At 44.4% G+C, this 17,276-nt stretch overlaps 1 protein-coding gene across 4 annotated transcripts in view; it reads right to left on the bottom strand.

Annotated features, from left to right (window-relative positions):
• The window catches only part of cadm4 (cell adhesion molecule 4), a 218,695-nt gene that overhangs the window by 50,369 nt on the left and 151,050 nt on the right, over window positions 1-17,276 (bottom strand). For 2 of the 4 annotated variants that reach the window (XM_086079367.1, XM_086079370.1), the window contains exon 1: window positions 10,740-12,022. The exons of 1 other annotated variant lie outside the window; for it this stretch is intronic. In XM_086079367.1, coding sequence (XP_085935493.1) covers window positions 10,740-10,857 — 118 coding nt within the window. In that variant the 5' untranslated portion in view covers window positions 10,858-12,022. Of the gene's footprint in view, window positions 1-10,739; window positions 12,023-17,276 lie in introns of those variants that run through there. One more of the 4 variants, XM_086079368.1, reaches the window with a different exon arrangement.

Genomic DNA, 17,276 nt, shown 5'->3' on the forward strand with positions numbered 1-17,276 from the left:
AAGAGTTGAAAATTAGGGGATGGAAATACATCACTCTTCCATTGTATACAAAATTGCTTGTAAGTGGCGACGAGCACTTAAAAGGGGTTCGTTAACGCAGTCCGCAGAGGCCGAGTTCATTTCGAGACTATCCACGCAACACCGTGAATCTAATTATGCAAACAAACATTTTTTTTTTTTAAAACCACCCTACAAGACAAACAACAATTGAAGGATTATGACAAGGTGACCGGATATGGATAATAAATTCAGGGCATGAATTACAAAGTGAGAGGGAAAACAAAACAAGATGTCAAAGTCAGCTCGAAGTGCAACACAGGCTGCATTTGCTCGCTATCATTAGATTTATCGCTACCTAATCACTGAGGAAGCAATCCTTTATTCTCAAGTTACAGTTTGATCTGATTAATATATATATATATATATATAAATATATATATATATTAATATATATATATATATATATATATATATATATATATATAATTTTAAAGAAAGACCTATACAGTATATTCCAGTACAGCATTTTTCCTTAAGATCATTTTAAGTGAATGGAAATGTTCCATTCTTGCAATTTTATAGTTCCTGATCGTAAAAACAGCCACAACAGGCCAATACCAAATAAGGCTGAGTACTTACGACTCACCCATGCCTATTAAAAATAAAAGAGAAAAGAGTCTAAAAATACATTTTTAAAAAAAGCATGTCTGATGGGCTTTTCCAAATTCTCTTACATTCTTTTATATTCATGTATTCGAATTACATTCAAGTACCGAATGTGGTCGTTTTTTTTTTTTTTTATCTGAAAAAGACAAATATGAGTTTTTTGGGCTTTCTGAAAAAAAGAAAGAAAGAAAAAGACAAATATTTGATTGGATAGTGACGAGATACAATGAAAATAAATAATAAATAAATAATAAATAATTGTAAAACAAATAATAAAAAATTGAAAATAAAACAATCAACAATGCAAAATATAAAAATGACAAAATAAAAATATAAAAATACAAATTAAAAAAATATATACAATTGCATCTATCATGGTCTTAAGAATTTCAATGTGTCTTTCAATAGCAATATAATAAATTGCAAAGAACCAAATTGAAACACAAATCTATCATGCAATAATAATACATTTTAAAAAATTGCTGATTTTCCCTGCTTCTGTTACATCTTTCCAACCCAAAGAAAAATGACTTCCATAACCTTGCTCTGTCTTAAGTTTAAAATATTTTAAAGATGTACGCCAGCTGGCGGGGCACTGCCCCTCCTGCTCCCAAGGGGGCGCCACTACAGTACATGCCGTCAGCACTCCCCCCAAAAGTTTCAGTGGCGACAATCACAGAAAAGTTGGATCCCGACAAATGCAGGTGTAGCGTGGAGGCGGAGCTACATCGCAGGAAACGCAATCAGCCAGTTATAGAAAGCGATGGCTGAGGGTATAATAATGCAGCTGGTGCCATCAGAGTGTGTGTGTGTGTGTGTGTGTGTGTGTGTGGGGGGGGGGGGGGGGGGTATAATATATAAGTGCGATGACGCACGCCGGCGTGGATAAAAGCAGCTGGCACAGCAATTTACTTTTACAGGCGGCGCTTCCAAATCAAACATCACGAGTTTGTGATCAGGCGCAGCGAGACGTGGAGAGCGAGGGAAGAGAAGAAGAAGAAGAAAAAAAAATGGAGGGAAGCAAGCTGTACGACACCAGCAATTAATCTGACCTGCGATGAAATGCGCGCCTCTCGTAAAATTCTGCACAAGCAGCAACACAAAAGGAGAACGCCGAGTGGCGTCAATATACCATCAATAAGTTCTCCCTCCAGCCAAGTGGGGGCAGTATTTCAAAGACGCCACCCACCCCCCGTCTGAAACGCCGCCAAAAAAACAGGCTTTATTTACAGCAGCAATACATATCAATCCTTTTCAAACACAAAGTAGTTTACTGCAGGTCATAAGTTGGAGACGGCGCTCAATAGAACCTCCACCAAGGCGAAGGAATTCAATCAGCTCCGCGTTGCATTCTGTCACACTGAATGATGACCTTCATTAAAATTCACATATTATTCACAGCCTGATAAATTAAGGAAAGTGTCCCACCAAGAAGTGATGGAATATGACACATTTATTAAAAGCGGTGAATATATATTTCATCACGATACAGATTCAGCCGAATGACCCGTTTCACATCTTGTACATATTTGCATGAAACACAAATATGTACTGCATCATGAAAATTTGGTCTACTTATATTTTCAGCAGTTCCCAGATGTCCATGACGAACTTTTGTCAAACTACCCCAAGGATCAATAATAATAATAATAATAATAATACGCACCCTTTTACGGAAGCGTGGAACTGCCAATGCGGAGTAAAGATGTCTGACTGGCGAGTACGTTTGACCAATCGTGCTTACTTGAAAATACGTTCGAAACATACTCGCAAATAAAAATTAGGCTAAATGCTACAAACTTAAATCCCATAATACCACGTTGCATTATGGGGGGGGAAAAAAAAATGCCAACCCCAAAGCATGCACTGCAGACATAATAATAATAAATCGGAGAAGTTACAAATAAACAATGTTTTTGCTTTTACTTAATTTGATGAATTCTCAAAAAACATATTGGTATAATTTGGCCAAATGCTTTTTTTCCCGACTCGCATGCACAAAAGTAATTCCCCAATCGCATTCAAGCGCCTTCACGAGTATGCATTTCAATATTTGAACGTACTCTGAAATACATACAAACAAACTTACGAATAAAACAGGTTTACTACACATCGGCAGTTCCGCGCTATTTCTTGTCACATTTACTCTGCAGCTCTGCTTACCTGTCGTGTTTCTCCTCACTTTATTACAGAAATTCTGTAGAGACGAAGCACAAAGAAGTGAGCATAATAGCCGTTTTTCACAGAGGATAAGGAATACGTGCATGTGGTTGCTCCATTTTTGAGTTGAAAAATCGATTGTGTCCAGGGTTATAGCACCGTAGCAAGGATACAATTACGACGGCTTATATCTCCCCCCCAAAAATAAAAAATCGGATCACTCATTTTCACCGTACGTTTATCTTTTTTGCTGGTCGGCTAGATGCAATTTTATAATACAGTCGTACCAGATATGGTTGCTGCTCTATATTCGTTTTTTATATTGGTAGCATTTGTGCATGGGTGTCACTATAGCCGATACTGGATTCTGTATTGTACATATTATACTGGTTGTTTTTATTTATATGCTATTTTTATGACATTTTTTTTTTTTTGAGAACAAGTTCACGCTGTGCAGTCAAATATATTGCAGGGATATTAAAGGCAAAATCAAATGCATGATATTTTCCTACGCCTCCTTTGGCGTAGGAGGTAATAAACAATCGGGGCGCAGGTGTCTCCAGCCGAGGCTCAGAAAATGATTTGGAAACGTGATTTGAAACGTCACTCTATAGGTCAGGGTTCAAATTTGTGAACTTAATAACAATGCATTGGGATTTATATAGCGCTTTTCTAGACACTCAAAGACGCTTTTACGATGGAACGGATCCATTATTCATGCACTCACACATTCACACTGTGGTGGCGGAAAGCTACTTAAAGAGCCACAGATGCCCCGGGGCAGGCTGACGGAAGGAAGCGTGGCTGCCAGTGTGCGCCTACGGCCCCTCCCACCACCACCAAACATTCGCACCCCGCCGTACACCAGCGTGAGTAGCACTGGAGGCAGTGCGTGTCAAGTGCCTTATCGAGTCCTAATTATCGATTATGATGCTCGTCTGTAGTTTTGAGGGCGGCATACTTTTCAAGTAAGTGGGTTACGCAATGATTATGCTGCGGGATGATAGAGGGGAAGATATAGAAGCGGCCTGGGCTGAAGCGTGGAGGAGGAGGGCGGGGTGTGATTTTGGGAAGCGGCCAGTTGGACCGCTCTCCGTGTCTGTAAATTCTCAAAGCGCGCTCCTGAGTTGGACAGCTGAGTGACCGCCTCGCTCCATCCTTGAGAGTGCGTCCACATAAGAGATGTGCTGTGTCAGAGTGCCCCGAATGAACCCTTGCGCATCCACCCCCCCCCCCCCCCCACCGCCGCCACTACCTTTCCTATTCATTATCTCTCATTATCTTCCTACTGGAGGCCGGCCAGGAGCTCGTGTTGCCTCGGCGGGCGGGCCGAGGATTTACAAGAGAATCGATGCAGAGGGGATGACAATGCGCGGCCCTTTGCATTATTACCGCTTTTAATTTCAAACAATAACAGCGCCGAGCCGGTCTCACGGGGGAGGCGGGTCACCCGTGCCATCTCCCCCCCCCCCCCCCCCCCACCACCCTAACGTCCAATTTTCCCATCATCCCTTGAGTGGACAAAGCGAGCCAGCCTCTGTGGAGCACAAAATGGAGGCTTGCTCCAGGTTAATGACGGTTCACGTCTTGGTTCCCACGCAGACGCCGCAGCTGGAACCGCATATCCTGCCAAAAATGTTCATGCCATCTCTCATCTCGCTTTCTTTCCTTTGGGGGGGGGGGGGGGGGGGGTGGACTCTGCCAATCAAATGCAGAGCAAAGAAAGGTGGTGGGGGGAGCTCGCTCTATAAATAAAACATCATCCTTAACATATCCTTTCATTCTTTTGTCGTCCTCTCAGCTCACCTCGATGCCACTCAAGCCGCCATTAAAACACCTGAGAAACACTTGGTGGACAAAAGATTTAGGACACATAGGTACGAACGTCTAAAACGGCCCCATCTGTTTTTCCAAGGTTAAAATGTCAACAATTAAAGTTCAAAAGCAGAGGTACGAAATGATATGAAAAAAAAAAAAAAGGAAATTCAAGAACATACGGACATGGTTCCACTCTGGAACTAGCAAAAGCTTTTATTCTTCTTATTATTCTCAAGAAGATTTTGGATGCCTGTCATATTCATTTAAGATGGAAATTTAGGAAACCTTTCTCATCAATACAGCAAAAGTATTGGGACACTTGGCTATGACACTTTGCAGAAAGGGAAAATGGATAGAAAACATGGAGTTGGTTCCTCCTTTCGGAGCTACAAAAAAATCCTACCTCTATCGACCATCATCTCCTATAACGACAATTAAAAACATTCCGAAAGGGTTTCACATCAATCTGAGAAGGAAAAAAATGGTTTTGGGATATGGAAAAAAGTATTGGGACATAATACTGTGAAAGAAGATGTTTTGTCTGGCCAAATCCCGCAAGGAAACGAAGAAAACTTGATTTTGTAGATTATATTGACTCATTGTATAGAGGAAATAAAAATGGATGGATTGACCCCAAAAAGTATTTGGTTCCACCTGCTGGAGCTAAAACCGTTTCCAGTCTTCTTGGAAGATCTGCTACGAGATTTTGATTGTTGCTGTCATATCCAAAAGTGGATAAAGTCGTAGGATAGCAGGCAGTTACAGGAAAAAGTGATAGAAAATAAGGAATTGGCTCCTCTTGTTGGAGCGACAGCAGCTCTTGTTCTTCTGGAAAGACTTTCTATCATATTTTAGATTGCCAAAAATGAACATACATTTTGCGGATCCACGCTAAAGGCATATCCTGATGATGTGCATCGTTCCTATCCAGCTCATCTTCTTGTGATGTGCTAAACGTTCGCAGCACTCCCCTGTGGTCTCCTCACTCCGTTACCTCGCCATCCGGCCCACATTTTATTTTGCACAAAAGCCTCCTTTTCCCTCTCGTTTCTTTTTTGGGGAAAGCAGGGAACCAAGTGGGAATCGTTCTCCCTGCCTTGTACTCTGCCCCGCACGCTTGTGCTCAACGTGATTTGTTCTGCAGCTCAAGTCTGCGGCATAATCGCGGCGCTTCCACGGCGAGCCGGGAGAGCGCAGCGAGGACGGAGCGAGCGGGACAAGAGGACGGAACAAAATGAGGGGAGAGTGGATATCTTGCTGCTTTTTTTTTTCTTCTCCCCAGCCCCTCCCCCGCTTTCATCTTCTGCTCTGCTTTGGCCTATTTTAATTGGCAGTCGCTCAGCTTTTCTCGCACCCTCCCCTCTGTTTGTTTTGACTTCACCCACGAGGACAAACTCGAGAAACTCTCCAACACCAGGACGATGGCAAAGCTAATCAGCCGAATCAGCATCAAATTGTTTCTGCTCACTCGTGACCTCGCATGAAATGCATTTTCTTTTATTGGCCTCCAAATTTTCCATAGTTCCAACACCCATCCCCAAATAATTCAACTATCCCCCTCCATCCTTTTTAAATTCCCATCCCGCTTCATTCTCCTCGCAGCTTTTCATGTTGACCTTCGTCTTGTTTTCCTCCTCCAGCCTGGCGACGTTTCAATCACAGCCTCCATCTTGTTGTCCACCCGTGGCATTACCCCGTCTTCACCCTTCGCAAAGCAGACCCGTTTCCTCTGTCCTTCCGTCCGCCGCTCATTCAAATTCCCAACAAGGCCGCAACAATGGCCGCCCACCGGCGCTGCACACGTACCAAAAGCGGCTTTAAAGGAAATTCCGGAGACATTCAGCACACCGGACTCAACCGCTATTCCCGCTTCAAGACAAACACATGCCTGTGATCTACAGTAAATCTGGTAACATTCTAAAGCTGGACTTGCGCCTCGCGATTTTCAGAATCTCAAACTAAGAACTCAAAGTAGTCAGAAGCAAATTTGACAGTTTTACTGGAGTGACTCCCGTCACGGTAATCTCAGCTGTTTTCGATCAGTCCTTTTCATAGCAGTGACTTTACGGCAACGTCAAATATGCTCAATATTATCACAAGAAATATCAAGCACAACCGACAACCTCTTGAACAAAACCAGAAGTGGGAAACGTTTGGAAACACCGGCAAAAACGTGACTGTGTGCCTTAAAAATCTATTTCTAGTCATGTAAATAGTGACCCCTCAAAATTCAAAGTCTTTGTAAAATCTCAGACTGTGGCTCAGCTGTGACTCAAAACTCTGTAACTTGTCTTTAAAAGAGCCAGGTGTGAAATGATGATAGTTTTCCAAGGGTCTTTTCCAAATCTCAAAGTCTTCAAGGAGCCTAAGGCCGGCTACAAATGTAAATCCAGTTCTTTTTGTCCCGATTTTGCCCCTTCCTAACCAAGGACGTCAAACGACCTATCTCATGCCTTCTAAGATTGTCCGAGAAGATTTTCCTGTGGACTGAAGCATGTTAAGAGTAGATGTGTCTTGGTAATAGGGCCGGCAATTTTAAATATTAAACATCTTTAAGACCAAAAATGTCTGCCGTTGGTCCATAATAGTTTCTCTGTGTTTTATTATTTCCGCTTCAGTTCCACTGTGTATGTTTTCAGTTTTCTTCTGGTTTACCAGGTAAGGCAATTGAGAACAGTTTCTCGTTTACTCTGCTGACCCGGAGCCAATATCGGGTTCAGCATCTTGCACAAGGAAAATTCTAACAGCAGACCGTCGGGACCGGGCGCTGAACCACAAATCCTTCTGGGCACTGGACTGCCACAGTTGCTCTGGTCCCGTCCCCAGAATCAAACGGATCTGGGTTCCACTCTCGGACGGGTCTTTTTTGTGTGCAGTGGCTTGTGTGGCTTTTCTCCAGCTTCCTTCTGTTTATTCAATTCCCCTCTAAATTACCCACAATTGTGAGTTCAATGGCTGTTTGTCTATGTGTGTCCTGTTGAGTGACTGGCAATCAGTCCACTCTGGACTTTGCCTCGAGATCGAGAATCCAGCTCAACCAAAACCCTGGACCGGATAAGCGGTAGTCAGCGGATGGATGTGCGGGGGCCTCCAGTTTCACTTGACATAAATTGCAATACAACACTAACATTGTTTGACACCATTCCAAAAATGCCTTTGCACAACTCAAGTTCTGTTTCTGTGTGCACGCTTGAAGGGCAAACACAAAGCTGGCATTTTGGCAACAAGTGAACACTTTATGCCAAGTGACTGCCAAGACGTAGCAGCCAACCCCTGACGTTGCTCCATCCATACAACATTAGACAAAGTCCTTCTGTCGATTGTACTAGCAGAAAATACTCAACTCGGCGGAAGACGCTCACACGGGTGACAGCGCGAGAAGCTGCAAAAAAAACGGTGTAAATAACGAGAGCGGGTATTAATAGCAGAACGCCGCCACTCCCTTCTGACGCCTGTCAAAACTTCTTGTCATGCAGCACCCCTTTTTCTCCCTTTATTTTTCTTTCTATCTTCTGCTTTCTATCACTCGTTCCCAGTTCAACATGCTCTCCGTTTGCCTGGCAAAATGTCCGCTGTCGCTATATCATATTATCTTTTTCTCTGTTTTCATATCTGACTGCCTTCCCTTCTCCGCCCACCGTCTCCTTTCGCCCCTTTGGGCATACGCTGCCGTCTTAATATTCTCTCTTTTCCTAATCCCAATTGAAGCGTAATTACTGGCAGCTTGAACATTTCAGACGAGACGCATATTTCATCAGTATCCTCCTTCTTCTTTTATTTTTACAGGCCTTTGCAGCACCATTTAGCTTGCATTAAAACGGTTCCAAACCTTTTCATTTGAAAAATCTCATGGCACATTACAGACAAAAAAAAAAGGTCACAAAGAATGCCAACGCCTTAAAATACTAAAATATACATTTTGTATTAGAAGGAACAGCACTCTAAAATATTGTAATTTTTTTTAAAGACATACGGTAATGACATAATTAAATATAATGTAAAGAATAAAGGATGGATGGATGGATAGACAGTAAATAGAGACGGTCACAGTAAAAAATAAAATGAAATACATGCCTATGAATATTGTTACTTTATCTACATGTGTACACGATTCTATCCCTCAGCCTACATATGACATTTTGCATTAAGATAAAAGGACGTATCGAAATGAATAAATATTTGTAGCACACACATACTGTAATAATGACCTGTTGCTACAAATGATGGTTGTCAGTCACTGATAGCGAGAGTCTGTGACTTTTGGGATGCCTCCGCCAAGGCTTTGACACTTTGTTACCTCCAAAATCAATAACCGAACAGCTCGAACCGAGGGGTATAATAGCTAATAGGGTGTTCAATTTAATCTGTGGGAACAAAATGAAATACTGGTGGTGACATTTCAGCACAGTGGACGGGCGATGAGGACGTTTGCCTAACAGAAAGGTCCCGGGTTCGATTCTCAGTTTGGACCTTCCCGTTGTGGCATTTGCATATTCTCTTTATTTGCGCTTGAGTTTTTTTTTTTCTGGATGCTCTGGCTTCCTCCCACAGTCCAAGAACATGCAAGTGAGATTTATTGAAGACTTGTATGCGCAAATGTGTGTGTGGAAGGCTCTCCCGCAAAGTTCAATAGAAAATGGAGGACTCAGTGAGCAAGTGGCCTTTGCTTTTTAGAGGGGCTTTTTTTTGTGTGAGTGACACTACAACAAAGGTGGACTAATGATGGTAAAGAGGGGGGAAAAAATTGGATAACGACCACAGAACTGGAAATTATTCCTACATGTCAGCTGTGTAGCATACAAACTGTCCTCTACTGGCTGCTCAGTGAATTACGGCTCAAACGTGTAGTAAGATAACAGTAGAAAGTCACTCGTTATCAAAGTTAAGGGAGCATACATAAATAATCAGTCTTATTTTTTTCACTTCAATAACTGTAACATTTCTTAAGGAAGGCTGTTCAAATTTTAACTAAGACTAAGAGAGTTGACAAATGCTAGGTTTGACCCAAGAATCCACTGTAACCGTATTTTAGCACAAAAATAACACACAACTGGAATAGTCTGTTGAAATAAGAATGTAAATGGGAAATCATAGATTAAATGACCCCCAAAAAGTTTTTCTCATGGTATAAATATTTTTATGGACAGAGTTATTTAGATATGACTTCTTAGCCCATTTCTACTACGACAGTTAGCTAGCTATGCCTACACCCCAAAAAAAAAAATACATCTTGAGTCGATTCCACTTTTTAAAGAATAGCTCAGTGTTAAGTTCAGTTTCAGTTTAAATTCCCAAGTGGTGTGCATTTTGCGTTATTCAGGCACATCGTAAATGTTGGAACACAAAGCATGGCGGGTAAATAGCTAGCATGAAGTCGCGCTCAAATATTTGTCAAGTAATGTGAGCCACAAGCTGAAAGATGTGTGCCACCGAGTTAAATAAACGGTTGACTTTACCTTAAGTGTTCACTAAAACACCGAGCAAAAAGTTGAGCCCACCGCGAACGAGCAAACCTGCTAGCTCACAAGCTAGCTGGCAGCTAGCACCTGTAGTCAGCGCGCGGTAAGCCCCAGTGTGATGTATTGCATCCAACATATTTTTACGACTAAAACATGGCAGTTAACATTTATTTTGACAGTTATAAATAACACAATTTAAAATGTTATACAATTGAATCATTTATAAATAACAAAATGTGTTTACATTGCCATTTAAAATAAACTATTTTAAATACTGGTTTAAATTTTTTTTTTTTTAAGTCAAGCAAAAGTTTGCCAAGCCCACCAAACTGTAATTGGAACGATACCAACTTATCTCGGGAAAAAAAAAATCCTAATTGATGAGTTTTATCAATAACTGTTGGCGAGAAGTTGCACACAAGCATTCATGCCGAAGCAAATAATAGCTCGGCGCTGGGGGTAATTACACATTTTTCCACTCCAATACAAAGCCGTGCTTTAATATGGATCGAACGCGTACGTGCCAGCATTATGTTCCTTCTTCCTCCGGCCTGTTTGCCACATAATGACTCCCCGCGGAATCGATAGCGCACGTCTGCTTTAATAGGGATGCATGTGTGTGCGTGTGGGACTTACGAGCAAAGCCCAGAAGGAGCGGGACCAGGACCAAGCTGCGCAGGGCCAGCGAGAGGGGAGCCGGGCGGCGGCGGTGGCGGCGGCGGCGGCTGAAGACAGAGCTCCGAGCGGGCCTCATTGTGTATTGATGTGCACTTTAGAATCAATGGCTCCTCTGTGACCCTGCCTGCTCTGCTGCAGACTAACAAGTCGACGCACAAAAAAAACAACACACTAATTTGCGCTCAACAGCACTGCTGCGCTCACAAAAGTAACTGACCAGGAGGGTAAGAGCGAGGAGCTCTAACGGCGAGTTTGTGCTACTTAGAACACGTCCGAACAATGTAGAAGAAGCGCAGCCAGACAACAACAACAACAACAACACAGCCGGGCCCGCCTATTTGTGTGTGTGCGTGACGTATACGGCATTGCATGCCATCAAACGAAACTCTGAATGTAAACTACAGTCCAACCTGAGCTAGTTGCGCGCACCCGGGGAAAACATCAAGAACGATTCCAGCTGAGGCGGGTTTTTATCTCCGTAGACGATGCCTGCATGCAAACTTTGGAACAGCAGATGAATGCATCGCAGCAGCAGCGCCCCCCGGAGGACTAAAGAATCTGGGGCAACAAAAGAACACGCCCCCGTTCTTCCGATCCGCGGCGTTCCTTCGAGGCGCTAGCCCGAAGCGGGACGCGTCTCCGGAGATGCGGCGTCTCGCCGCGGTTGATCAACTGCGGAGAGCGCGGGGTTAAATCAAAATCCGATTCGGGGGCAGAAGAGCGGAAGCGTCTGGAGGCGTCTTTTTGTGAATTTGCCTTCTGAAACCGTAGGCAGAATAAAAGCGCGAGCCGTCAAGACGTGATCTGGCTGAAGTCTGAGCGTACGTATGGACCTTGTACTTTTTCTGTCGTGTGAGCTTCACCGAGCACCTCACTGAGCACTACCCGAACCCCGGTTGGGGATTAAAGCGTTAGCACCCTGAACACGGCTGGCACCGTCCTGCTGCTCTGCATGCCGTTGCAAACACGACGAGCTCTTAACAGCCGACAAGCCCTCAACATAGAAAATAATCCCCAACGGATCGTCACCGATCTCACTTCGACTGCGCTGACTCGCCAGGAAAGAAAAACTTCCAATATGATCCCCGCAAAAGAGTTGATCCCGCCTCCTCCTTCCAATCCGCCGGTCGATCCGAGGCCCGCCGCTTCCACTCCACAAACTTTCCGTTGCCGTCTTTTGCCGGTTAATCTATAAACACAGCGATAATCCCAACGCGGTGTCACGGCCGACCGCATGCGTCCGTCCGTCCGTTATCTGTCCTGCGACTTGTTTATATAACCCCCAGCCACCCCACCCCCCCCCCCCCACCCCCACCCCCGCGCTCGAATCCACGTGCCAGTGTGGGATCAGCATCTGCATATTTTGCATCCTATTTTGTGAAGGTTAAAGGGTTGGTGTGTGCGCGCGTTGATGTGACAATGCTCGTCTTTCAGGTCCGCAAACAGTGGCGGCGTGTGTGTGCGTGTGCGCGCGTGAATGTGAGCGACTGTCCAGTGTTGACCGAAGCGGGCTGCGAATTGGGCAGCGTTGGGCCTTTTCACTGTCGCCTCTTGCTTAACGTAGCCCCAACGCAGGCGCCCCCCGCGGAGGCGTCACAGTGCCCTCTTTATGTTAAACGCTGGCTCTTTATGGCGGCGGGGGATGCGCCGTCGACAAGCTGACAACAAACGGGCTTATTCGCGGAAATATCTCATAAACGCAGAATTGAGCGTTATAGTGGTCCCCCCCCCCCCCCCCTGGTCATTGTGGAAGTTGCGTTCCAGACTCGGCCATAATTGATGGGAAGCCGTGAGATACAGAGACCGGAATCAAGCTATTGGGGTCCAAACTATGGCGATTTTGCAACTTGCCATCCAGAAGATTGAAATATATAATCGTCTTCTAAGACAATAACTATGTTTACATGCAGTCAATATACGGGTTAAGGTCTTTATATGTTGTCCCAATTTAAATGGCAACACGTGGACAATCATTACGCAAATAGGCATCATTTCCACCTCTTACGTTCTACGGTCAATAAAAGATATTATACTGTATGTCACTCACTACACTAAATAAAGTAGTCAGTTTCCGTTCCGTCTTCAATTCCACTTATCCGGGGTCGGGTCGCGGGGGCAGCAGCTTTAGCAGGGAAGCCCAGACTTCCCTCTCCCCAGCCACTTCAGCCAGCTCCTCCGACGGGATCCCAAGGCGTTCCCAGGCCAGCCGTGAGACGTTTGTCCCTCCAGCGTGTCCTGGGTCGTCCCCGGGGCCTCCTGCCGTTAGGAAATGCCCAGGGAGGCGCCCAGGAGGCATCCGAACCAGATGCCCCAGCCACCTCAACTGGTTCCTCAACTGGTGACCGTTCCGTCTTCAATTCCGCTTATCCGGGGTCGGGTCGCGGGGGCAGCAGCTTTAGCAGGGAAGCCCAGACTTCCCTCTCCCTAGCCACTTCAGCCAGCTTCCTCCGATGGGATCCCAAGGCGTTCCCAGGCCAGCCGTGAGACGTTTGTCTCTCCAGCGTGTCCTGGGTCGTCCCCGGGGCCTCCTGCCGGTAGGACATGCCCGGAACACCTCCCCAGGGAGGCGCCCAGGAGGCATCCGAACCAGATGCCCCAGCCACCTCAACTGGTTCCTCTCAACGTGGAGGAGTAGCGGCTCGACGCCGAGTCCCTCCCGAATGACCGAGCTTCTCACCCGATCTCTAAGGGAGAGCCCGGCTACCCTGCGGAGGAAACTCATTTCGGCCGCTTGTATCCGGGCTTGTATAGTCAGTTTCCTCCTCGCCCCAAAAAGTTGGTTCTGTGCAACGTCTCAGTTTCGCCATATTTGTTCACCCCTACTTGCCAGTGGCGGCAAATCCAGGTCCAGAAAGTAAGAACCCTGCCAATTGTTTGGCTTTAGCCCCGGGCGTTAGCTAGCTAGCATGAGGGGCTAAAGCCAAACTGGGGCAGGGTTTTTACTTTCTGGACCTGGATTTTGCCGCCTCTGCTGCTTGTGTATTTTTTCCGATGGGTTGCAAGTCAACGATTCAATGTCCTGAGAAATGACCTCGATGACTGAGTATGTCCACATTCCAAGATAAATGAATGACATTAGGGACTTTTCGACATGCTGTCTGTTTACCGTTGCCATGGAGACACACATGCTGACCCAACCAAAACACACCGAAGGAATAACAGTTCGCAGACCACCTAAACCGTATCGTCGATGTCGACAGGTGGGAAAGCCGATGGACTGATCTTTGTATGGCCAATTATAACCTCAGCAATACAAACTCCGTACCTTGGGAGTAGCATAGCTTCGATGCTGCTTTGTGCTATTTTTCATGGCATCATCCATAATGCAGTTCCTTTGTTCTACCCCCACCCCCCCCACCCCCCCGCCCACCCCCAACAACCCCCCCCCCCCCACCCGCCGGCGTCACGTGCGCGATCATTACAGCAATTGGCAACGAAAGTGGCAGTACAAAGCCAGCGACGGACGCCAGCCGCTGCGGCCGCCGTGACTTTCATTGTCCCGTTAAAAAGCAAAGACAACACATGTTGCGTTGTTACGACGCCGCCTTCTCGTTGTTCCTCATCCACTGATCGGTCTACAAAACACCTCCGCACGCGCCGCAATCAAGCCCAATAAAGTCAAACGTTTTTTATCGGCTAATGCGCAGCAACCGCTCGCGATCAGGAAGTCATTGAAAATCCGCGCACGGCTTGGCTGAGCGTGTATTTGTGTGTGCTGTTGATCGGGATCTTGGGGGTCTTCAAAACAAGGACAGCAGCGACATGGAGGAACGTGAACCGGGGAGCACTAAGGGCCACGGGAACTACAGATAGACTGATGTTTTTTCCTTTTTTTTTTTTTAATTTTTTTTTTTTAAGAGCTCAGTATTGTTCATTCGGAAATGTCATCATCATTGCTCTTTATTTTTTATTTTATTTTATTTTTTATTTTTGTGTGTGTGTGGGTGAGCATGTGTATGTGCGTGCGTGCGTGCGTGTATTTGTTAGCTCACCAAAAAACCTATTAGAAAAAATCTCATACCGACTGATGTTTTTTCCGATGCTGATTATTAGTAGTCAAGGAGGCCGATAACAGATATTTGAAACCGATATTCATTTTCAGAAGAAAAAAAAAAGGGGGCGGGGGGGGGGGGGGATATTGGTGAATTACAAATTGTAAAGCTCTGACTCACCACTGTGAGTTTTACTCTCGGGTTTGATGGCCTCCTTCTGCAGAATGACTTAAAGCTCAAAGAGCTGGTGTCCTTACATTTCTGCACAAAATTGAAAGACATGGAAAAAAGCTTCCATACAGTGTCGATAGTTTTAGCTTGGCTGTTTGAACAATTTTATTGATCATTTAATCCAAAATGTTGTATACTTTGTTAATTTTTTTTTTATTTGTCCCACTCTGTACTGCATGTCTGTAACTTTGTGTTCTTTTGCTGAGGCCTGTCTTGGCCTGGTCCCTCTTGAAAAAGAGGTTTTTAATCTCAATGGGACATACCTGGTGAAATAAAGGTTAAATAAATAAATCAATCAAATACAAATGCCAATCTATATATATATATGTATATATATATATATATATATATATATATATATGTATATATATATATATATATATATATATGTATATATATATATATATATATATATATATATATATATTTAAAAAAAAAAAAAAAAAAAAAAGAGCAATGATGATGACATTTCCGAATGAACAATACTGAGCTCTTAAAAAAAAAAAAAAAAAAAATGCCAATCTCGACTTTGTTGTAATGTCTTAAAGCATTATTGCTTATTGAACATTTTTCAGACTTCTCAAAATGTAAGAGTTAAAAAATATATATATTTAAACAATAGACTTTATTTTAAATAAAAAATAAATGGAGGGAGCTCCCAAGGTTAACAGTAAGTCTTAAAAAAACGGAAACTTAAACAAGTAAATACCTTTGCTCTCTATAGTTTTTTTACAGTAAATATTTTTCCCCAAAATTAAAAATACCTGAACCCTTAAACTGTCACATTTCTTTTGTCAAACAAAAACAAAAGGTTCAGAAGGTTCCCAGGGTCAGCAGCATCTCTTCTAAAGTTAACTGAAAATTTTAATAAATAGTTCCCTGAGAGTAAAATGGTTTTAGCTTTAACTTTTATTGGCCATCAGATGTAGAAAAAAGGATAATAACGATATTCGTCAAAATGCCCAATATTAGCGGTGATATTCGGTTATTATTAATGGTGATTATTGGTCTATCCCTAATGTCAACACATTTGGACAAGCACCATCAACACCTTATTTAATAGAATTCGTTCATGTTGTTGACCGCAAAAACAATTCTTCTGTCGTTCAAATATTCTCCTTTGAATCTGATTAAACACATACTAGTACCTTGACTTCCAGTTTAGAGTTTCTCCACGTTACAAACTGTTTTGTATGAACCGCCAATCAAGTGAAGTGTGTGTGTGTGTGTGTGTGGGGGGGGGGGGGGGGGGATCACATAGTTACCGATGCAGTTTCAGACATTTATTGAACGGGACAAACAGTTGAACACACAAACACAAAAATGAAAACCCTCACAAAGACTTCAGCCAACTCGAGCTCCTGAAAGCACTTACTTGGCCACGCCCCTTAAAGGCACACCAGCACACAATACACTGACAAATGATGTCCCCCCCCCCTTTCGCCTTCCTTTTCCTTTCTTGCTCGCACCCTTCTCATTCAAATCCAACTTTTAATGGGCTCCATTGTGCCGCGACGGAATAAGTGTTGCCAAAGCACTTAAGGGGCTTAAGTCAGCAGCGTGCGCAAAATATGAAGCACTCCGGCAGCCCGACGAGGGGCCCTGCCCTGCTTGAGCATGCCGGGGAGGTCGCGGCGCCTGTTTAATAGCGACGCTATCAAAGTCCTCTGACGAGGGGGGGAAAGGGCGGGAATAGAGATGTTTACAGTGCGGGCTACCGCCGGGACAGATGGACAAGAGGAGGGAAGGAAGAGTCAAGGGGGGGGGGGAAAGGAAAAAAAACAGACCAGAGGGGGGAAAGATGCAAGAGGATGTGGCCAAGGTGTGTGCGTGCGTGTGACGGGATAGCAGCGAACCGGAGGCAGAACGCTAATGTAGAGATGCTATCTAGGGGGCGGGTCTTGCTGCTGGTGGGGGGGGGGGCTTATCCAAGATTAAATGTCTTTTCGTCCTAAAGGAGCTTCTTGGGTAGCGTCGAATCCTTTTCCCTCCCTGGAGGACGTGCGAGTGTGCGAGTGTGTGAGTGTGCGCCATTGAGCATGCGTGTGCGTGTGCGCGTGTGATCTTGAGGGTTTATTAGCTGGCAAACTGCAAGGGAGGCCATGTTTGTGGCTCGGTGCAGATAAATCAAAGAATCTCCCCCCAAGGACGTCTCTGCAGTATCGGAATATTAGCGTGGGTTACAAGTGATGTACTGTAGCGATGACCCCCCCCCCCCCCCTTCCTCCCCCCCATCTAAATCGAATCTATAATCGGAGTGCATAATTGACTG

Source organism: Leptonotus elevatus, chromosome 6 (genome assembly GCF_054856555.1).
Source record: "Leptonotus elevatus isolate MCC_2025b chromosome 6, RoL_Lele_1.0, whole genome shotgun sequence".
Lineage (NCBI taxonomy): Eukaryota > Metazoa > Chordata > Actinopteri > Syngnathiformes > Syngnathidae > Leptonotus > Leptonotus elevatus.